The following is a 22,281-nucleotide window of genomic DNA, read 5'->3' on the forward strand; positions in this document are numbered from 1 at the left end:
AGCGGACCCACTGGTACATCTCTGAGTTCCTGTAGTATCCTGGGATGTACCTCATCCAGCCCTTTGTCCACTTTCAGTTTTCCTAGCTCTTCCCATACATACTCTTTGGTAAAAAGAGTTGTGTCTAGCCCATTCCATTCTATGGTCTTGTCAGCCAGCAATTGTCTTTCTCCCAGGACAGCAGGATGTAGTCCTCACATATGGGTGATGTCATCAGGCAGAGCCCTATTACGGAACACTTTTGTCAAAGTTTCTAGAAACTTTGACTGGCACACTGAGCATGCCCAGCATGCCATGATCCCTGTGTCCACAAGGGTCTCCCTTCAGTCTCTTTTTTTTCCGCGCTGCAGTTTGCCTTGCGTTTAGGAGCTCTGTGAGATTTTTCTCACAACTTTTCCTCATGGAAACACTTGAAGTTTTACTTCACAAATAATTTCCCTACACGGGTCTCTCTTCGCATGCATTTCATCGACGTGCGGTGAGTACTATGTCCTGTTTTCCGGTCAGTTCCTGTCACCTCACTATCGGTTCCACCGGGTTACCAACCGAATTGTGACCTTCTTTTCTCCCTATGTCTATCACCCTCGGTCCGCCCCATGATGCCCACGAGTGTCCTTTCTGCGATCTTCCATCGGGGCTAGAGGGATTGGGACAACTGCTGTTCCCGTTGCTGCCAGGGTCACCGTCCATGCCCCCGTCGATGCCATCAATGCCCCTGTTGATGCCATCGATGCGTCCGTCGATGCCTCCGTTGATGCTATCGAAGCCACCGTCAATACCTCCATTGATGCCCTCAACTAAAGAAAACTCTCCATATTTTGGGTTCTAAACCAGAGCCCCGTGTAATCCTTGGGCAGCAAACAATCCCAGGAGCAGTAGAGGCACGGTGACCGCCCGTCACCAATGCCATCCGGGACAGCGAGGGCATCTTCCTCGGTGCTGGAGAATGACCGAGCCGAGCACCGTGGGAATCATCTTCACTGGCACGGTGACCATCCGTCACCGACGCCATCCATGACATCGGTGGCAGCTTCCTCGGTGCTGGAGAATGACCGGGCCGAGCACAGAGGGAAACATCGTCGCCGGCACCGATGTGGTTCCACGTTCGGTGCCGGCACTGATACCGCACCAGCATCAATGTCCATTGAGCCAGTTGCGAAGCGGGCCCGGGTACAAGAGTCTCCATGCTTCTCTGCACCCGAGGCACCGAGGCATTTCCCACCGACACCAGTGCCAGGTACTGGGCCACCACAGATTTATGTGGAAGTACCAGTAATGCCTAGCCTGTCTCCCCCTGTAGCTGCGCTACCTATACCAGCTTCCAGGTAGGAGCTGGATGTCCTCGTCCGTCAGGCTGTCCTCGATGCCTTCCGGAATCTACTAACACCGAAGCCATTGATATTCGCACCGTTGCGGCACCGCCTCGTTGTGGCACCTACCAACAACAGCCTAAGTCATCAACGCCGACTCGTCCTTCTGAGCCTCCACGGACCCCTATACCTATCCCGGGATCCTCGAAGGGCGATGGGCACTCTAATCCCGCTTCGGCACCGATCCCATCAAGACCTAAGTAAAGGACGTGTCTGAAACCATCCCTTTCGATCTGGTCATTAAAAAGGACCAGAAGTTTTCAGGAGGTTCTAGGTCATAACATCTTCCAAGAACCATATTGGTGTCACATATTGCTATTTACCAGCTATGTTTGACACAACACCAAGGGAACCTCTCTGCCATCCACATAAAACTCGAGCAACATGTGATTGCTTCGAAAAGTCCTCCCGTTGCCAGCAACAGGACTCCGTACTAGATGGTAACCTGGCTTACGGCCCCTGATTTACGGCCCAAAGTCCAAGATAAACTAGCTGATCTGCCATGCACCACAGATAATATCTTCATGCACAAGGTCCAGCAGACAGTGGCTCAATTGCAAGACCACCGTGAGACCCTGCGACAGCTCTCTACGTTTCTTGCACAGCAAAGAGGGATGCTAGAAGGACCTTTTACCGCTCACGCTCCCGCATGAGACCAACTGATATCCAGATCACACCAGCTCTGCCAGTCGGGCAGGCTCCTGGATTTTTCAACCTTGCCAGACAACAGAACGGACATCCCACTGAGGACCAGGGCTCGGGATACCGTTTCCCGGGTGCAACAAGGCAGAGGATTTTAATCCCGTTATTTCCTATTTTCAAAGAAAACAGACGACCTCTGCCCATTCTGGACCTCAGAAATCTCAACAAATTTCATCAGAAAGAAAAGTTCAGAATGGTGTCTCTCAGCACCATGCTTCCCTTACTACAACAAGGGGGTTGCCTCTATTCTCTGGACTTTCTATATGCTTCATAGTGAGTCAACAACATTTTCAATACCAAGTTCTGCCATTCGAACTAGCTTTGACAACTTGTGTATTTCACCAAATGCCTAGCAGTGACTGCTGCTCATCTACAAAGAACAGCAGCATTCACGCGTTTCCTTACCTGGACGACTGCCTAATAAGGAGTCAATCCAAACAAGGAGCTCTAAATTCTCTAAGACTCACTATAAATCTACTAAATTTGGCTGGGATTTCTGATCAACTACCATAAATCCCATATGAAGCAGATCTGGGCACTACAGTTGCAATGGCCTTCCTGCCCAACAACTGCACAGACATCCTATCAAATTGTCCACATCTCTGCATGCATGCAACATAGCCTCAGCCCATCAATTCTTTCATTGCTGGGCCACATGGTTTCCACATCCACGCACTCCTATGGCCAGACTAGCCATGAGAAAAACTCAGTGGATTTTAAAATTTCAGTGGCTCTATGCCGTTCAACTACTTTCATCCCTGATCCACATCACCGATCCAGTATCAAATCCTCAGATGATCTTGGCCACGGTCGCATCCAACTTAGGTTGGAGAGCTCGTATCAACACCCTCAAAACCCAAAATGCGTTGACTCCGCTCCATGAAAAGTCTCACATCAACTTCCTGGAGCTTCAAGCCATGCGTTATGCCCTTTATGCCTTCAAACACTGCCTCTCACATAAACCTTTGTGGATACAGACAGACAACATAGTGGCAATGTGGTACTCTAACAAACAGGGATGCACAGGCTCTTATCTGCTCTGCCAGGAAGCCACGCAGTTCTGGGCCTGGGCCTTTGCACACTCCATGCATTTCCGGGCCACTTATCTAACAGGCATATCGAACATACTAACAGACCATCTCAATCGATGTCTCCATCCCCACAAGTGGTCTCTGAATCCATGTGTAGCGAGCAAAATCTTCTAGTGCTGAGGTCAACCAACCATCGACCTCTTGCGTCCGAATACAACCACAGAGTGGACAGATTCTGCTCCCTACATAGGCATCGAACTGCGTTAGCCATGGGCCCTTTGCTCGCCCCTGCAACAGAGGCCTCATATATGCATCTCTTCCAATACCGTTCATAGCCAAAACTGTCGTGAAGGTCAGGTTTTCAATGATTCTCATAACCCCGTACTGGCCTCGAGAAGTATGCTTCCCCATACTTCTCAACCTATCACTCCAGGAACCAATTCGCCTGCCCACAGGTACTTGTAGCTTCACAACAACCTTCCACACGTAAATCTTACCATTCGATATGGGCAAGATTTACCAAATAGTGTGCACAAAAAGGTATTGGCCCCTTTTTCTTGCCCCACTCCATCTCTATTAGGCTATCTAGGATACCTTTCGGATTCTGGTCCCCAGACATCCTCCGCACAGGTACACCTCAGTTCCATCTCAGCGTACCACCAGGGAGTAGGTGATGCCCTGTTAATCACTCAATCCCTTATGCGTCTGCTTTTCATGGGTTTTCTACATCTTAAGCCTCTTCTACGATCACTGGTTACGGAATGGGGCCTAAATGTAGTCTTACAAGGCTCATGCGTTCCCCGTTCGAGCCTTTGCGTTCCTATAACATTAAAATTCTAACATGGAAAATTCTTTTCCTCATAGCCATCACCTCTGCTAAAAGGGTCAGTGAGTTACAAGCCCTTGTTGCATACTCACCCGACACTAGGTTCCTCCGTGACCGAGTGGTCCTCCGTACTCACCCTAAATTTCAGCCTATAGTCTGCCCACTCTTTCCCAAGGCCTCTCTCTCACCAGGGCGAGAGGGTTTTGCACTCTTTGGACTGTAAGCGTGCACTTGCATTCTATCTGGACTGCACTGCACTCCATAGGCAATCCAGCCAACTCTTTGCTTCTTTGACAAAGACAAGCTGCGAGTTCCAGTGGGCAAACAAACTCTCTCCAACTGGCTAGCAGACTGTATCGAATTCTGCTATGAGGAAGCAGGCCTTCCTCTCCAGGGGGTGAGTGCATGCACATTTTGTAAGGGCCATGGCAACATCGGTAGCACACTATCGTTCAGTACCAATTGCCGACATTTGTTAGGCTGCGACATGGAGCTCTCTCACACATTCACAGCCTTCTACTGCTTAGATAAGGAAGTCCGTCAAGACTCTGCCTTTGGCCAATCTGTCTTGAAAAACTTTGTTCCAGTATAATTCCCAACTCCTTCCACAACCACCTGCTGTGATTCCAGGCTGCCTCATCATTGCCAATAGCATCCCAATTATTGTGCCTGCTGCACGAGTTGTCTGCTATTGGCCTGTTATAATATGAGGTATATACACTGGGTGAATAGAACTAACTCCTCTATGAGTACTATATCATTTAATTCAAAAAGAGGATAGCATATATCTTTTAATCATTTATTGATACAAAACTTCATTAATTAATTTCAAAAATGTGTCCAATTTAAAACAACACACACATCCGTACACACTCATACCTTAAAAACATACATTTCAAGGAAAGTACACATGAAAACCCCTTTGATACCCGTAATAACTTGAACCATTATACCCTGTGGGAAAGACCCACTTACAGTCTATTTATACACATTTATCTACGACGAACAAAACTCCTTGAGTGTCTCCTTCCTTCTTGGTGCTATGTTTGAATTTATGTCTGGCTTGTCTCGATGTAATCAACCCCAACAAGCGGCCCCTGTTTCGCAATCGTTTGCTTCCTCAGGGGGAAAACCTCTGAGAAAACCAAACGAAACATAACATTAAAAATGAGGACACATTCCCTTGTTGCAATTCTGTTTCAACATAATTACAAAAACTCAAACAATCCCAAACCATTATCACCTCAACACTTACCCGACCAGAACTCTTCTGTGCTCACTTTCAACCCGAATCTCAAACCGTCTACAGCGCGGTCTTTTTCATATCGAATGTAGTATTGTAACAAGGGAATTCCATCTGTAACATATCCATATGTATGACTATAGGGTACTATGACTTCAAAATTCCTACACTATTCCATTATGCCCCTATTGAAACTCACATACCTTGCAAACATTTTTTCAATCTCTCTTCAGCGGCAAAAAAACGCCCAAAGGTGAACCACCCTCTTACGCTGCGTCAAAGTATGTTAACCCTATGCTAACAACTCAAAGCTTTATTGTGCCGCATCGGCCACCACTCCCTTCTACGTCTCTTCAACGTCAAAAACGCACAAAGGAAAACCACCATCTTACGCTACATCGAAGTGTGTTAACAATTCCAAGTTTTATTATACCACGTCGGCATTCTTAATTTAAAGAAAACGTGTATACGCAACCACGCCCCCCACAAAACAAACAACAACTATGCACCCTCTCCTACTAATTCAAACAGCGTAATAGAAAACAAGACATTCAATCTCACTAGCAAAAATAAAGTATCTGCCCTACTGCATTCAAAGAATATACTCCATCAACTGTAACCCTCAGGTACCTACCTTACTCCATTGCCCAATCCTCCAACACCCCTCCTTTAAGATATCCATAGTATAGAATAGCATCCAAGATAAAGAACGCTCTAAAAGCAAGCCTGCCACTCAATTTCAGCGTTTAAACCAGTCGGCAACAAAGTCTGCCACTTAAATATACATTGTTGCTCCCATTTAATCAATAAACGATGCACATCACCCTCTTTACTGACACATTGTCTTATAACAAAGTATCTAACATCTTCCACAGTATGTCCCATCTGTAGCCAATGTGTTACCAATGGGGCAAATTCCTTTTTTGTTCTGATGCAACTTTTATGTTCTATTATCCTCTGTCTGATGGCCCTAGTTGTGTGGCCAATGTATATCATATCACAAGGGCAAACTATGGCATAAACCACTTGCTCAGAGGAGCATGTATAATAACCTCGCAATTCGTATGGGACTGACAACGTTTTACATCGATAGTGTTTAATTTGTAAAACGTTATTGCATACAGAACAATGTCCACACTGGAACTGACCCATAACAGTAGTGTCTATGTCCACTGGTTTTCTGTATTTCAATCGTTGTCTTAAATTTCTACCCTTCTTGGTAGCAAATATGGGTGGCTCAGAAAAACCCGGTAATGCCGATATGATCCTCCATTGTCTCTTAATACTCTGTTTAATGGCTGTAGTTTTCGTGGAATATGGAAGGGTGCATGTATGTAGCCCGATATGAAGATTTACATATATACTCCTCTGACTTTTTTACCCAGATTACAACCTGGAAGCGGTATATTGATGACCTGTTCTTTATATGGACTGGTGATGATGAGACATTAGCTGAATTTTGCCATTATATGAATATGTGTGATGTCAATTTACAGTTTACATTTGTGAAAGATAGAATGAAGGTACCATTTTTGGATATAGCTATCACTAGATGTAGGAATCACTTTGAGACATCAGTTTTCAAGAAACCCACAGATAGGAATACCTTACTCCATGCGAAGAGTTTTCATCCCCGTAGGTTAAAAGAGAACATCCCAGCAGGTCAATTCCTTAGATATAGACGGTTGTGCTCCTCTGTGGAGGAGTACAAAGTCAAAGCTCAAGAGTTATCCAACCGCTTTGTGGAGAGGGGTTATAGTAGAAGAATCATCAAGAAAGCGTATAAAAGGGGATTGTTCGCCAATCGTGATAATTTGTTATCAGTGCAGGTTAAAGATAAGATTTCCAGAGTGGTATGCACCCTTCCATATTCCACGAAAACTACAGCCATTAAACAGAGTATTAAGAGACAATGGAGGATCATATCGGCATTACCGGGTTTTTCTGAGCCACCCATATTTGCTACCAAGAAGGGTAGAAATTTAAGACAACGACTGAAATACAGAAAACCAGTGGACATAGACACTACTGTTATGGGTCAGTTCCAGTGTGGACATTGTTCTGTATGCAATAACGTTTTACAAATTAAACACTATCGATGTAAAACGTTGTCAGTCCCATACGAATTGCGAGGTTATTATACATGCTCCTCTGAGCAAGTGGTTTATGCCATAGTTTGCCCTTGTGATATGATATACATTGGCCACACAACTAGGGCCATCAGACAGAGGATAATAGAACATAAAAGTTGCATCAGAACAAAAAAGGAATTTGCCCCATTGGTAACACATTGGCTACAGATGGGACATACTGTGGAAGATGTTAGATACTTTGTTATAAGACAATGTGTCAGTAAAGAGGGTGATGTGCATCGTTTATTGATTAAATGGGAGCAACAATGTATATTTAAGTGGCAGACTTTGTTGCCGACTGGTTTAAACGCTGAAATTGAGTGGCAGGCTTGCTTTTAGAGCGTTCTTTATCTTGGATGCTATTCTATACTATGGATATCTTAAAGGAGGGGTGTTGGAGGATTGGGCAATGGAGTAAGGTAGGTACCTGAGGGTTACAGTTGATGGAGTATATTCTTTGAATGCAGTAGGGCAGATACTTTATTTTTGCTAGTGAGATTGAATGTCTTGTTTTCTATTACGCTGTTTGAATTAGTAGGAGAGGGTGCATAGTTGTTGTTTGTTTTGTGGGGGGCGTGGTTGCGTATACACGTTTTCTTTAAATTAAGAATGTCGACGCGGTATAATAAAACTTGGAATTGTTAACACACTTCGATGTAGCGTAAGATGGTGGTTTTCCTTTGTGCGTTTTTGACGTTGAAGAGACGTAGAAGGGAGTGGTGGCCGATGCGGCACAATAAAGCTTTGAGTTGTTAGCATAGGGTTAACATACTTTGACGCAGCGTAAGAGGGTGGTTCACCTTTGGGCGTTTTTTTGCCGCTGAAGAGAGATTGAAAAAATGTTTGCAAGGTATGTGAGTTTCAATAGGGGCATAATGGAATAGTGTAGGAATTTTGAAGTCATAGTACCCTATAGTCATACATATGGATATGTTACAGATGGAATTCCCTTGTTACAATACTACATTCGATATGAAAAAGACCGCGCTGTAGACGGTTTGAGATTCGGGTTGAAAGTGAGCACAGAAGAGTTCTGGTCGGGTAAGTGTTGAGGTGATAATGGTTTGGGATTGTTTGAGTTTTTGTAATTATGTTGAAACAGAATTGCAACAAGGGAATGTGTCCTCATTTTTAATGTTATGTTTCGTTTGGTTTTCTCAGAGGTTTTCCCCCTGAGGAAGCAAACGATTGCGAAACAGGGGCCGCTTGTTGGGGTTGATTACATCGAGACAAGCCAGACATAAATTCAAACATAGCACCAAGAAGGAAGGAGACACTCAAGGAGTTTTGTTCGTCGTAGATAAATGTGTATAAATAGACTGTAAGTGGGTCTTTCCCACAGGGTATAATGGTTCAAGTTATTACGGGTATCAAAGGGGTTTTCATGTGTACTTTCCTTGAAATGTATGTTTTTAAGGTATGAGTGTGTACGGATGTGTGTGTTGTTTTAAATTGGACACATTTTTGAAATTAATTAATGAAGTTCTGTTATAATATGAGTCAGCCTGTAGCTTGCTAATCACCCATATGTGAGGACTACCATCCTACTGTCCTGGGAGAAAGCAGAGTTGCTTACCTGTAACAGGTGTTCTCCCAGGATAGCAGGATGTAGTCCTCATGAAACCCACCCGCCACCCCGCGGAGTTGGGTCCACTTACATTTATTATTTTATTTTTTCGCTCGTGCTTTTTGCTACAAACGAGACTGAAGGGAGACCCCTGTGGGCACAGGGATCATGGCATGCTGGGCATGCTCAGTGTGCCAGTCAAAGTTTCTAGAAACTTATACAAAAGTGTTCCGAAATAGGGCTCCACCTGATGACATCACCCATATTTGAGAACTACATCCTGCTGTCCTGGGAGAACACCTGTTACAGGTAAGCAACTCTGCTTTCTTCAAGGTCTTCTTTAGTGAACACTGAACTGAAGTATTTGTTTAATATTTCCGCCATTTCCTTGTCTGTCTCAACACATTGCTCCTCGTCACCTTTCAATTTCACTCTACCACTTCGGGCTTTCCTTCTTTCTCATATATATCTGAAAAATGTTTTGTCACCTCTCTATCTCTTTGGCAGTCCTTTCTTGCGCTTGACCTTTTGCTTTTTTGATTTCTTTCTTCGCCTCCCTCAGTTTCACCAGGTATTGTTCCCTTTGTTTCTCTTTTTAGGGATCTTTTATATTTCCTGAACCACTGATCTTTTAGCCTTTATGTTTGCAGCCACCTCCTTTGGAAAAGAAACCAATTTGGTTCTCAAAGGAGGTGGCTGCAAAAATAAAGGAGGTATAAAAGATCCCGAAAAGAGGAACACAGGGAACGAATACCTGGTGAAACTGAGGAAGACGAAGAAAGAGATCAGAAAAGCAAAAGGTCAAGGTCAAGTGCAAGAAAGGACTGCCCAAGAGATAAAGGGGCCAATACAATAAATCAGCGGGGGAAACGGGCCCTCAGTGTTGAGCGGCCGCATTCCTAACGCGCGCCCCTCATCTTTCCTGGGCCCAGGATTGAATATTTAAATGAGGGGTCATGCTGCCAAGGAGGTTTCTAGGGACAAATGTGCGCCCCCCTAGTGCCTCCTTGGCAGTGGGCGCACAGGAAAGGAAGCTGTCAGGTGGCCATCAGTGGGATAGGAAAATGGACGCTCAATTTTACGATCGTCCATTTCCTAACCTGTGCACAGCCACGGGTTAGGAAAATGGATGCTCGTTAATTGAGCATCACTTTTCCTAACCTGACTGCTGGCACACTTTTTTTAAATTTTAACTTTGTGGTTCCTCCAACTTGATATCGCCATGATATTAAGTTGGAGGATGTACAGAAAAGCAGTATTTGCTGCTTTTCTGTACACTTTTTTATGCGGGTCGGGCGCACATTTGTTTTTGGATCTGGGGAGAATAGCTAATAGTCTCATCAACATGCATTTGTATGTGATTAGCGCTATTAGTTTTGCGGGGGGGTTGGACGCGCATTTTGGACGCGCTAATCCCTGGGGAGAAGGAAATACCAACTGTACCTGAATGTAATCCTATTTGAAGTGGCTGACCAGTCACAAAAGGTGGAGTACAGAAATAAAATATAACTTACCAGAGAACTGCAAATCCCAGAATTCTGGGGGATATGAACAGAAATGCCAGAACTGAATCATAGGATCCCCAATGGCTTTGGAGTTGGCAGAATTGACTTCATGTTAACAATCTAGTGTCATGAGATTTTGATCCAGTGCTAATTTTCAATATACCCTAGTACATACAGACTAGTTTGGGATGGGAGTCAAGTGGCAAGGTCGGTCTCTTATAAGAGTTAATCTGTCAAAGCTGTGACAAGTAGATGTGCTTTAGTGCCAAGGTTTTATCTGACAGGGCTCAGGACTTCACCAATAAAATATTACTTAACTTCCGCTGGGCCAAGCTCTCTTTGAAATATCTGGGAATTCATTTGAATCCAGAGGTTGATGATTTGTTCAAACTCAATTATACCCCGTTATTTAAAAAGATGGGAAGAGATTTTGACACATGGTACAGAGGCACCTTCACATGGCTAGGTAGGATTGCCATTGTCAAAATGAATATCCTTCCTCGTTATTTATATCTTTTTTCAACTTTGCCTGTTTTTTTGTCCCCGCATCTTCTCCGTAGGCTTCAAAAAAAGATATTTGATTTTATTTGGCGGAAAAGACCACCCAGGGTGGCCCGTAACATATTGTTTCAGCATAAGCTCCAAGGTGGACTTGGGGTCCCTGACCTGCAGGCATACTACACTGCCTCCCAATTGAGAGCCATATTGGATGTAGCTAGAAATCACACCGGTAAACAATGGGTAGCCATTGAACAATCTATATTGGGCAATATGGCTATTGGTGCTATGCCTTAGCAACCCAAGTCCACATGGCTAACGATACGGTGCATTCCCTGGTCTTTACAGACTACACTGAAACTTTGGCATAAATGGCAATTTAAATTGGTAGGGAAGTATTCTTACTACTATCAGACATCTATTCTTTACAATAGGGAATTTGCTATAGGGTCCCAGTCGCAGACTTTTCAAGCATGGCATGATGCAGGTTTAACTACCTTGGGACATTTTTTCCAAGGGGGAAGGATATTGCCCTGGCAACACCTAGTCGATAAGTATAATCTTAATCACAATATGTTTTTGGCTTATGCTCAAATACGTCACTTTATTACAGCTATCGACAGCTCGGGGAGACTGAGGGGAAATAGGTCTCTTTTTGAAAATTATTGTATTAATGCTGACTCCTTAACTAAAGGAATTTCAAGAATATATCAACTATTGAACTCTGGGGAGAACATCTTGCCTTTGCATGTATTGAAATGGGAACAGGACCTCGGGGAATCCCTACCGGCCAAAACTTGGGATGTGATTTATCAGAGAGCCAGTAGAGGTATCATTTCAGCTAGACTACAAGAGCATGGCTATAAATTGATCTACAGATGGCACTTTGATCCCGAAAGGTTGCATAAAATTTATCCATCTATCTCTCCCTATTGCTGGAGACACTGTGGTGGGATTGGCACCTACTTTCATGTCTGGTGGCAGTGTCCGAAAATTGTTATTTTTTGGCAGATGTTAATTGACTGGCTTCGGCGCTTATTTGGCTACTCTTTTCAGGGGGGGCCTGTGCATGTTCTATTAAATGCGCCCATTGACGATTTAAACCTACATCAACGTAAATTTTGTACCTTTGCCTTTTTGGCCGCTCGTACTAATGTTGCCAGATGTTGGAAGTCTGCGACCCTCCCGCACCTCACTGAAGTGATTACCACTTTACAGGGTTATCAGCGACTGGACTATTTGACGGCACTTCGTAATAAAAGGTTGGCTTCTCATCGCAACGTGTGGCATTTTCTCAAGGAGAAGTTGGACTCTTGAAGGTTGTTGCTTCTCTTATTTCATTCACTATCCAGTGTGGTGGGAACACGTACCCAGGACGATATCCATTTGCTACTTACTTTAGTTCATATATTGATCTTGTTTTCTCTACTCACGACCATGTTTTATGACTTGAACTTATCGAGACATGGAAATGGCATATACACAGATATCCACAACAATGTTGTGTGTGATGGAACTACAATGGATCCGGGGAAAAAGGGGGGTGGGGGGGGGGGGGGTGAGGGGCTGATTAGTGGTTGTTGTGATCCATGGGGGTGAGGTATCTTCGCTATGTTAAGTTTACTTGTTACATTGACTGTTTCTACCTCACTCTGTATGGCACAGTTTTGATATTGTTTGTAATTTGAAAATTCTAATAAAGTATAAATATAAAAAAATATATATATATATTACTTAACGAGGGTAATTTTCAGAGTGACTTGCATAGGTAAAAAAGGGCTTTACCCACAAAAATATCCCTTTTGAAAACTACCTGGCCAATATGTGTGTAAGCTTAATCATTTCGGGACGAGGTGCACTGGGGAGTTGTGGGGGAAGGCCTGAGTTTGGGTGGGGTTTTAATTTCCCTGAAAACATTCCCCATACAAAGTAGCATGTGGAACTTTGTGCATGTACATTTTGTAGGAGAATTTTCAAAGTGAGCATATGTGCAGAAGTTTGCTATGAAAATTGATGTAACTTGGACACATGGTCCACAGATTTATGCAAACTGTTAGAAAATTGCCTTCTAAAAGTCTTAATTATTGATAACGCTAACATTTCTGTGTTGTACCAAATCCTAATAGAAATAACCTTGCTATGTCTCAAGTAGAAAGCAGCTTGGAATCGGGACTTGGGAGTTCATACTTTGGATGATTAATGTGTTGGTATTTGGTCACCCAAGCAGGAACTTAGTTTTGGGTACTTGCCAGGTTCTTATGGCCTGGATCGGCCACTGTTGGAAACAGGATGCTGGGCTTGATGGATCCTTGGTCTGACCCAGTATGGCATATTCTTATGTTCTTAGCATAAGGGGTTGTGGACGCCTGTCCAACTGCTAGTTAAACAGTTTTGCATTGGCCCCAAAAAGAGGTGACAAAACATTTTTCAGATATATAAGAGAAAGAAGGAAAGCCTGAAGTGGTAGAGTGAAACTGAAAGGTGATGAGGAGCAATGTGTCGAGACAGACAAGGAAATGGCGGAAATATTAAACAAATACTTCAGTTCAGTGTACACTAAAGATAATTTGCAGCTAAAATACCTGGAGGACAATGAAATAGATTCCAAATGATTTGTTAGTAGTCAATAGCACCTCAGAGCATCCAGAAGTGGCTAACTCTGTGGTAGTAAAAAAATATAAATCGTTAGCTAAAATGAACAACTCCCCTCTATTCCTAATGGATGAAGGCTTATCAAAAATGGAATAATTAGGTGGGCACAATTGTGACAGTAAAACTGGATCAATATCAAGAAGCAATGTCTCATTTAATAAATACATTTTTTTAACTTTTACCTCAGCACTTCGCCATCCACACAAAGTAAGCACCAAGAGGCGGGAAGATAAACTAAATCCAAAGAAAGAGAAATGGAGGGAAGGACACGTCCAAACCAATACCCAAGAACATTTCAGAATTTAAATATGCAGTGTTTATTTTTATTTCCCCTCATCGCATTTAAAAATCAATAGTTCATTTTTTTCTCTTTGCAGCTTTTCTAGATTAGAAGGAAAACTCCCTTCACACCGTGAGAATCCCTGCAGCATGCAGCCAGTACCTCCAGGTCTCAGTTTACAGCTCGCTCCCGCTTGTAACATCGTGACATCATCGGCATTTGCTTGATAGGAGGAGGAGCTGCTCTGCTTCTAGAGGAAAAGCAGGGAGAGTGTCTTCTGCAGCTGTTCCGCTGGAGCTCCCCCCGCCCCAACACTACAAGAGGCAAACTCGCAGCTCTTCCCCAGCCAGAGAAAGAGTCCCCAGTTCATTTCTTATCCTGATCGCAGCAAAGGCAGAGCGAAAGATGCCTGCAGGAGCTTCTGCCCAGGTAAGAGATGGACCCCAGCTTCCTGCCCTCTCTGTACAAACCCTGCTGCAGCTTTCTAGCCTGGGAGGACACTGCAAAGTCAGCCCTGACTTTAATAGGACCCCGAGAAAACCTTTCGGGCAGAAAAGACACTTTGGGACTCCCCTGAGTGTAAGGAGAGAGAGCAGGATTCCCCAAAAGTAATATTTTGTGTCATAGAACCTATATATAACTGGTTTTGTAACAGGCTACAAAGAGCAGGCACAAACAGAAGACTCCAGGCACTTGGGCCGAGAAAGGAAAAGTTTTAATTTTGCTAGCAAACAGGTGCAGCTCAATCGCTCAGTAAGACTGCACCACCCCCCCCTCCCCCTCCCAAGCAGGGAGTAGCTTCTTATACATTCCACATTTCTTATCTTTCACACATGCGTTGTACACACTGCTGAGCAAGCATATTCCTGCTGAGGGGCTGCTGCCCCCCCCCCCCCCCCGCCCCTCTTCAGTCTGGAACTTTCCTGCACTTCTCCCGTGTTCTGCAGGAGAGGCTGCCGGGACTTGCAGTTCTGGAAAGGAATTTGCGAGTTCATAGCAATACTGTTCTGCTCATAATACATTCATTCTTCTAATCTAGGTTACAGACTTGGCAGGCAGTGAAAGCTTATCAGACAATAAGAACAGCGAAGCCAAAGATGAAAATGTGCTGACACAGAGTTTCTCAATGTCCTAACTATAGCTGTATTGCAGACTGTAAGTAGACCTGTTATGAAGCAGGGGATTCTGGTACATGAAGTTCTGTTTGGCAGGAGTTTCAGGTTGTCCTCTGTCAGGGTGAAGTCTCTGCCCACTACAGTTTCTTGTTGATATAAGCTTGTTTTGTCGCTGTGGTTTATATAGAACCTGTTAGTTTACACTAATCTCAATATGAGCACAAAAGTTCCCTGATGTTGTTATACAATATATAAAAGTAACGTGAAAGAAGGAACCCGGAACTGAAAATAAGGAAATAGCTTAACTTTCTGAAGCGTGCTGTGAAAGAAGGAGCCATTAGCTTGAGCAGCACGAGAGGCAAACAATCAGCTCTTTCCCAGCCTGAGACGGAGCTATAAATCATTTCTAATCCAGAAAGCAGCAAAAGCAGAGGAAAATGCCTGCAGGAAATCAGATAGGAGATTGCCCCCCAACTTCCTGCTCTCTCTATACAAACTTCTGCAGATTTCTAACCTGGGACACTGCAGCGTCAACCCTGACTTTAATAGGACCCTGAGCAGACCTGGGGTGCAGAAAACACACTTTGGGACTTTTCTGAGTGTAAGGAGAGAGAGCAGGATTCTAAAAAATAAATATTTTCCTCTTCATCCTGCCAGACCAGTGATATCTGCAGGGATTCTCCCTCCTACCTGCAGATGGAGGCAGAATGCCAACACCTGTTCTCTGATGTCACCTCTATATAGGATGGCCCAACAGGGGGAAGACAGGAGTCTTTGCCTGCAGCAGAAGGTCAGGGACAAGTGGAAGATAGCTGGTCCAGCAGTGAAGGAGTGGCTCCAGGGCAATGGTCTTCTGTAAGGTCCCTTTCACTAGGAAGTCAGGGTGAGGGAAGACAGCCTCCGTGGGTCTGATCTTCCCTCCCCCAGGGCAACCAGATATTCCAGTCTCATGGTCCCCTGTTGAAACACAGTGAGTTGCAAAAAAAAAAGGCGAAGCAGCCTGTCCTGTCGCACCCTCAGCCCTGTCTTGTGGTATGGACAAGAGAAGGAAACATGCTAGGTATGAGGCCAGATGCATGCTTAGTGTGACTGGCTTGTTTTGCCGAAATTGGATGGCGAAAAGCAAGCCCCAGAGGAGGAGGAGGGGTGGGGCCGGCGGGAACAAGTAGTGCGGCACAGTAAGTGCTTCCTTTACAGCCCAGCTAGTGCCAGTGTCAGAACACTTAATGCACTTTTCCGCGCCATCAGAAGGAACACCCTGCATCGCCGCAGGAAGAAGCATGGAGTTCTCTACAGAGTTCATTATGGCTATGGCTATGGCTAAGGCTTCTTGACTGGGACAAGAAAGTTGCAGTAGGAGACTCTCCAGGAGAAAGGCCCAAATCCAAGGCAGCATGGGAAGGGCCTGCAGGGCAGGAAAAAAAAGAGGAAAGCTCTCAGGAAGGGGCAATGTGGGAGAAGAAAGGGGATGTTAAGGACTCACCTGTGTGCCTGTTTAGGCCTGAAGAGCCCGGGACATTCATTACAAGGCTGTCGCAGGTGTTGAGCCTCAAGGAAGTTTTAGGAGCTGAATTTGTCCCCCAATGCTTTAGCCATAAAAGGTGCCTAGCCATTACCTCTGTTGCAGCCTGCTTGTCTGATACCCTTATGAGGTCAAACATGGTATATGCCATGAAAGGCTGACATGGACTCCAGTAAACTCATGTCCACTCTGTTCCTAAGGGATCCTGCTTCCTCTGGTTCCTGATAAATCTTGCTGAGTCCAGATTAATAATGCTCTGGCCACTTAACCTCCCACAGATTGTGGCTTACAGGGCCAAGGTTCAAAGGCCTTCTTTAATAATGTCTTCATCTTTCTATCTTGGGGGGTCTTTCAGTATCCCTCTCCTTTCTACTGGGATTGTAGTTTTTTTGGCTACTGCCGAGATTGCCACATCTACTTTTGGAATGTTCAACAGTCTCCCCTTATCCTGCAATTCTATCATATACAGCTTCTACGTTTCTGCATAGTCCTTCGGCTTCTAAGCCTTGATTCCAGAACCTCCCATTCTGCTGCTAGCATTTCTTGAATTGCTGAGTGAATCAGGAAAGCCCTGGCTGTTTTTTAAATCCCTGTCAGAATGGGTTTGGGCAGGCAGATCCGAACCCATAAGAAGCAATAAGGGCGGCAGACCAGATAAGTACATGTTGTAAGAAACAATTGATGGATTGGTCGGATAAGCAGCCAGGGGGAAGTGAAATAATAATAAAAAACAGAAAATAAATGAATAATAGATATAAAGAATATATAATAAAGAGTAATAGATGGGGCTATAAAGAGGGACAATTACAAAGTGGTTGTCCTCAAATATAGCCACCGTACAAAACCACCGAACAAGGGTTTCCCTAAATTGTATGTTGGCAAAACCACTCGTTCGGTGCGTACCAGGATCATTGAACACCACTCTAACATCCGGACTGGTCGAGAAACTGCTCCCCTGGTTTCCCATTGGTGTCATTATGGACACACTGAAATGGATCTGAAGGTTTTTGTGATTGATATGTTACCTCCCCCAGTACAGGGGGGTAATTTCTCTGATACGTTAGTTCATAGAGAACAGAAATGGATTCATAGACTGGATTGTTTATCTCCTAAGGGTCTCAACAATGAAATAGAATGGCACTACTTTATTTAAGTATCAGCTAACATTGCTCTGTCATCTGTTTTTATGCTGTCCTTTTGTGATTGGTTCATACGTTCTGCGATGTTGCTGTCTCATTGGCGCATTTTTTCGCACTAAAATTGAGCCCTTTAAATTGTTTCCTCTCAGTACTGCCCGCTCTCCCTGTACTCAGATATGGACTATATGCTAAGGTATGTGTCTCAGCAATACATTAACAATATGCCCTATTTTACAGTCTGTGTTCTTCATGAATATTATTTGTTTTACTTGTAGTGGTGAAAAATATACACTATAATAGTCACTCCCGACGCAGCCTTTGGCGAAACACGGGTCCGTGTCGGGGGACCCAGTTGACAACTTCTTGACATTGTGATGAGCCTTGGAGTGGCCGTGTTGAATTTATTATAAAATAATAAATACTTTAAGAAGATTTTCTTCAATGTTTGCTGATCTCTGGACTGTGTGTTTTCTTTGCATCTCCCTTTTTTGTGTGGATTAACTTTTTGGAGTGCTTTTTTGTCTCCTGAATGCTTTTTGGACATTCATTACAAGGCTGTCGCAGGTGTTGAGCCTCAAGGAAGTTTTAGGAGCTGAATCTGTCCCCCAATGCTTTAGCCATAAAAGGTGCCTAGCCATTACCTCTGTTGCAGCCTGCTTGTCTGATACCCTTATGAGGTCAAACATGGTATATGCCATGAAAGGCTGACATGGACTCCAGTAAACTCATGTCCACTCTGTTCCTAAGGGATCCTGCTTCCTCTGGTTCCTGATAAATCTTGCTGAGTCCAGATTAATAATGCTCTGGCCACTTAACCTCCCACAGATTGCGGCTTACAGGGCCAAGGTTCAAAGGCCTTCTTTAATAATGTCTTCATCTTTCTATCTTTGGGGGGTCTTTCAGTATCCCTCTCCTTTCTACTGGGATTGTAGTTTTTTTGGCTACTGCCGAGATTGCCACATCTACTTTTGGAATGTTCAACAGTCACCCCTTATCCTGCAATTCTATCATATACAGCTTCTACGTTTCTACATAGTCCTTCGGCTTCTAAGCCTTGATTCCAGAACCTCCCATTCTGCTGCTAGCATTTCTTGAATTGCTGAGTGAATCAGGAAAGCCCTGGCTGTTTTTTAAATCCCTGTCAGAATGGGTTTGGGCAGGCAGATCCGAACCCATAAGAAGCAATAAGGGCGGCAGCCCAGATAAGTACATGTTGTAAGAAACAATTGATGGATTGGTCGGATAAGCAGCCAGGGGGAAGTGAAATAATAATAAAAAACAGAAAATAAATGAATAATAGATATAAAGAATATATAATAAAGAGTAATAGATGGGGCTATAAAGAGGGACAATTACAAAGTGGTTGTCCTCAAATATAGCCACCGTACAAAACCACCGAACAAGGGTTTCCCTAAATTGTATGTTGGCAAAACCACTCGTTCGGTGCTTACCAGGATCATTGAACACCACTCTAACATCCGGACTGGTCGAGAAACTGCTCCCTTGGTTTCCCATTGGTGTCATTATGGACACACTGAAATGGATCTGAAGGTTTTTGTGATTGATATGTTACCTCCCCCAGCACAGGGGGGTAATTTCTCTGATACGTTAGTTCATAGAGAACATAAATGGATTCATAGACTGGATTGTTTATCTCCTAAGGGTCTCAACAATGAAATAGAATGGCACTACTTTATTTAAGTATCAGCTAACATTGCTCTGTCATCTGTTTTTATGCTGTCCTTTTGTGATTGGTTCATACGTTCTGCGATGTTGCTGTCTCATTGGCGCATTTTTTCGCACTAAAATTGAGCCCTTTAAATTGTTTCCTCTCAGTACTGCCCGCTCTCCCTGTACTCAGATATGGACTATATGCTAAGGTATGTGTCTCAGCAATACATTAACAATATGCCCTATTTTACAGTCTGTGTTCTTCATGAATATTATTTGTTTTACTTGTAGTGGTGAAAAATATACACTATAATAGTCACTCCCGACGCAGCCTTTGGCGAAACACGGGTCCGTGTCGGGGGACCCAGTTGACAACTTCTTGACATTGTGATGAGCCTTGGAGTAGCCGTGTTGAATTTATTATAAAATAATAAATACTTTAAGAAGATTTTCTTCAATGTTTGCTGATCTCTGGACTGTGTTTTCTTTGCATCTCCCTTTTTTGTGTGGATTAACTTTTTGGAGTGCTTTTTTGTCTCCTGTATGCTTTTTGGACAGCGCCATAGGAGAACATTTTTTCTTTTTCTTAGTATCCCAGGGAAGTCAACCCAAAGACTGTTGCTCTAGGAGCCCTGCTGCCAGACCCATCAATGGAACAAACTCACTGGGGACCTCCTGGTGCTTCATCAATTGGTGTGGGAACTCAGAACCTAACTGAGTCAGTTCCAAAGAGAATAGGGAGAACCATTCTCATAGGATCATCACCTGGACCACGCTATCAGGAACCTGTGCCTAAAGCCTTTCTGGGAGTGGTCTACTCGTAGCTGTAGATGAGTCCACACATCTGCACCATTTGTTTGAAAGAGAGAAAATACTGAAGAACTGAAGGCAGCACTACACCTTTTATAAGAGGAGTGATGTGTGCTTTGAACTTTCTTTCTCTTTCTACATCTGCTGGTAGGTGGGAGGAGGACATTGAAGAGGTCCAAGAAAACAAAGAGGTAGGCGATTTATAATAGCTGTCAGGTAAACACAAAGGAATAGATGCCTTGATCTTTTTCAATACTTTTATTGAAGCAGAGACGTGTTCATAAAAATGCCCGACTCAGGCCGAGTTTAGCAGCTTAACAGCTGCTGCCTCAGGGGCTACAAACAAACCATACAATCATCAATCATACAGTATAAATATCAATATCTATTCATTTAATAAATTAAATTTTCCACAAAAACATTAAGATCTTATAAATATTAAAAAGACTTTTTTATAAATAAAAAATACTTTTTGAACATCCCTAAGATCTAATAAATATTAAATGAAAGATAAAATCACATTCTTATTATTAAAAATGATGACAACAATAAATAATTAAATGAAACGATTAAATTCACAAAAAACATTAAAAAATCAATCTGATATTTAAAATGGTATAGTATCTTCTACCATCAATTCATTTTAAGAGGCTAACAGCAATCTCCCCTTAGAGGCAGCTTATTTTAACAGCGCCCCTTAGAGGCGCGCTGTTAAAATACGTTGCCTCTAAGGGGAGATTGCTGGTTTGCAAGGTAAACGTCTTGAGCTGAGGTTTTGTTCCTCTTGATCTAAATTTTCATTCTGTAATGTTTATTTGGCTATCTGTGAGCCGATTTTAAATCATTAGTGCTTGTGTTTGAGTAAATGGAGTGGAGTTGTTCTGATATCTGCGGTGGAGCCTCTAGCTGATAAACACAAGCGCGCTGTTAAAATAAGCTGCCTCTAAGGGGAGATTGCTTAATTACTTGTAATTTTATTAGTCTTTCCTCATAGGGGAGTTGTTCCATTCCCCTTATCATTTTGGTAGCCCTTCTCTGTACCTTCTCCATCGCAATTATATCTTTTTTGAGATGCGGCGACCAGAATTGTACACAGTATTCAAGGTGCGGTCTCACCATGGAGCGATACAGAGGCATTATGACATTTTCTGTTTTATTCACCATTCCCTTCCTTTTAATTCCCAACATTGTTTGCTTTTTTGACTGCCGCAGCACACTGTACCGATGATTTCAATGTGTTATCCACTATGACACCTAGATCTCTTTCTTGGGTTGTAGCACCTAATATGGAACCCAACATTGTGTAATTATAGCATGGGTTGTTTTTCCCTATATGCATCACCTTGCCCTTATCCACATTAAATTTCATCTGCCATTTGGATGCCCAATTTTCCAGTCTCACAAGGTCTTCCTGCAATTTATCACAATCTGCTTGTGATTTAACTACTCTGAACAATTTTGTGTCATCTGCAAATTTGATTATCTCACTCGTATTTCTTTCCAGATCATTTATAAATATATTGAAAAGTAAGGGTCCCAAAACAGATCCCTGAGGCACTCCACTGAGAAAATTGCCCATTTAATCCCACTCTGTTTCCTGTCTTTTAGCCAGTTTGCAATCCACGAAAGGACATCGCCACCTATCCCATGACTTTTTACTTTTCCTAGAAGCCTCTCATGAGGAACTTTGTCAAACGCCTTCTGAAAATCCAAGTATACTATATCTACCGGTTCACCTTTATCCACATGTTTATTAACTCCTTCAAAAAAGTGAAGCAGATTTGTGAGGCAAGACTTGCCCTGGGTAAAGCCATGCTGACTTTGTTCCATTAAACCATGTCTTTCTATATGTTCTGTGATTTTGATGTTTAGAACACTTTCCACTATTTTTCCTGGCACTGAAGTCAGGCTAACCGGTCTGTAGTTTCACGGATCGCCCCTGGAGCCCTTTTTAAATATTGGGGTTACATTTGCTATCCTCCAGTCTTCAGGTACAATGGATGATTTTAATGATAAGTTACAAATTTTTACTAATAGGTCTGAAATTTCATTTTTTAGTTCCTTCAGAACTCTGGGGTGTATACCATCCGGTCCAGGTGATTTACTACTCTTCAGTTTGTCAATCAGACCTACCACATCTTCTAGGTTCACCGTGATTTGATTCAGTCCATCTGAATCATTACCCATGAAAACCTTCTCCATTACGGGTACCTCCCCA

The 22,281-nt window shown here is 43.3% G+C and overlaps 1 protein-coding gene across 1 annotated transcript in view; it reads left to right on the forward strand.

Moving 5' to 3' along the window:
- Window positions 1-13,946: 13,946 nt before the first annotated feature.
- The window catches only part of LOC115085907 (oocyte zinc finger protein XlCOF6-like), a 54,237-nt gene continuing 45,902 nt past the window's right edge, over window positions 13,947-22,281 (forward strand). Inside the window, exon 1 of the mRNA XM_029592445.1 lies at window positions 13,947-14,235. Within this exon, the coding sequence (XP_029448305.1) occupies window positions 14,212-14,235 (24 nt within the window). The 5' untranslated portion in view covers window positions 13,947-14,211. The remainder of the gene's footprint in view (window positions 14,236-22,281) is intronic.

This window comes from Rhinatrema bivittatum, chromosome 2, assembly GCF_901001135.1.
Source record: "Rhinatrema bivittatum chromosome 2, aRhiBiv1.1, whole genome shotgun sequence".
NCBI lineage: Eukaryota > Metazoa > Chordata > Amphibia > Gymnophiona > Rhinatrematidae > Rhinatrema > Rhinatrema bivittatum.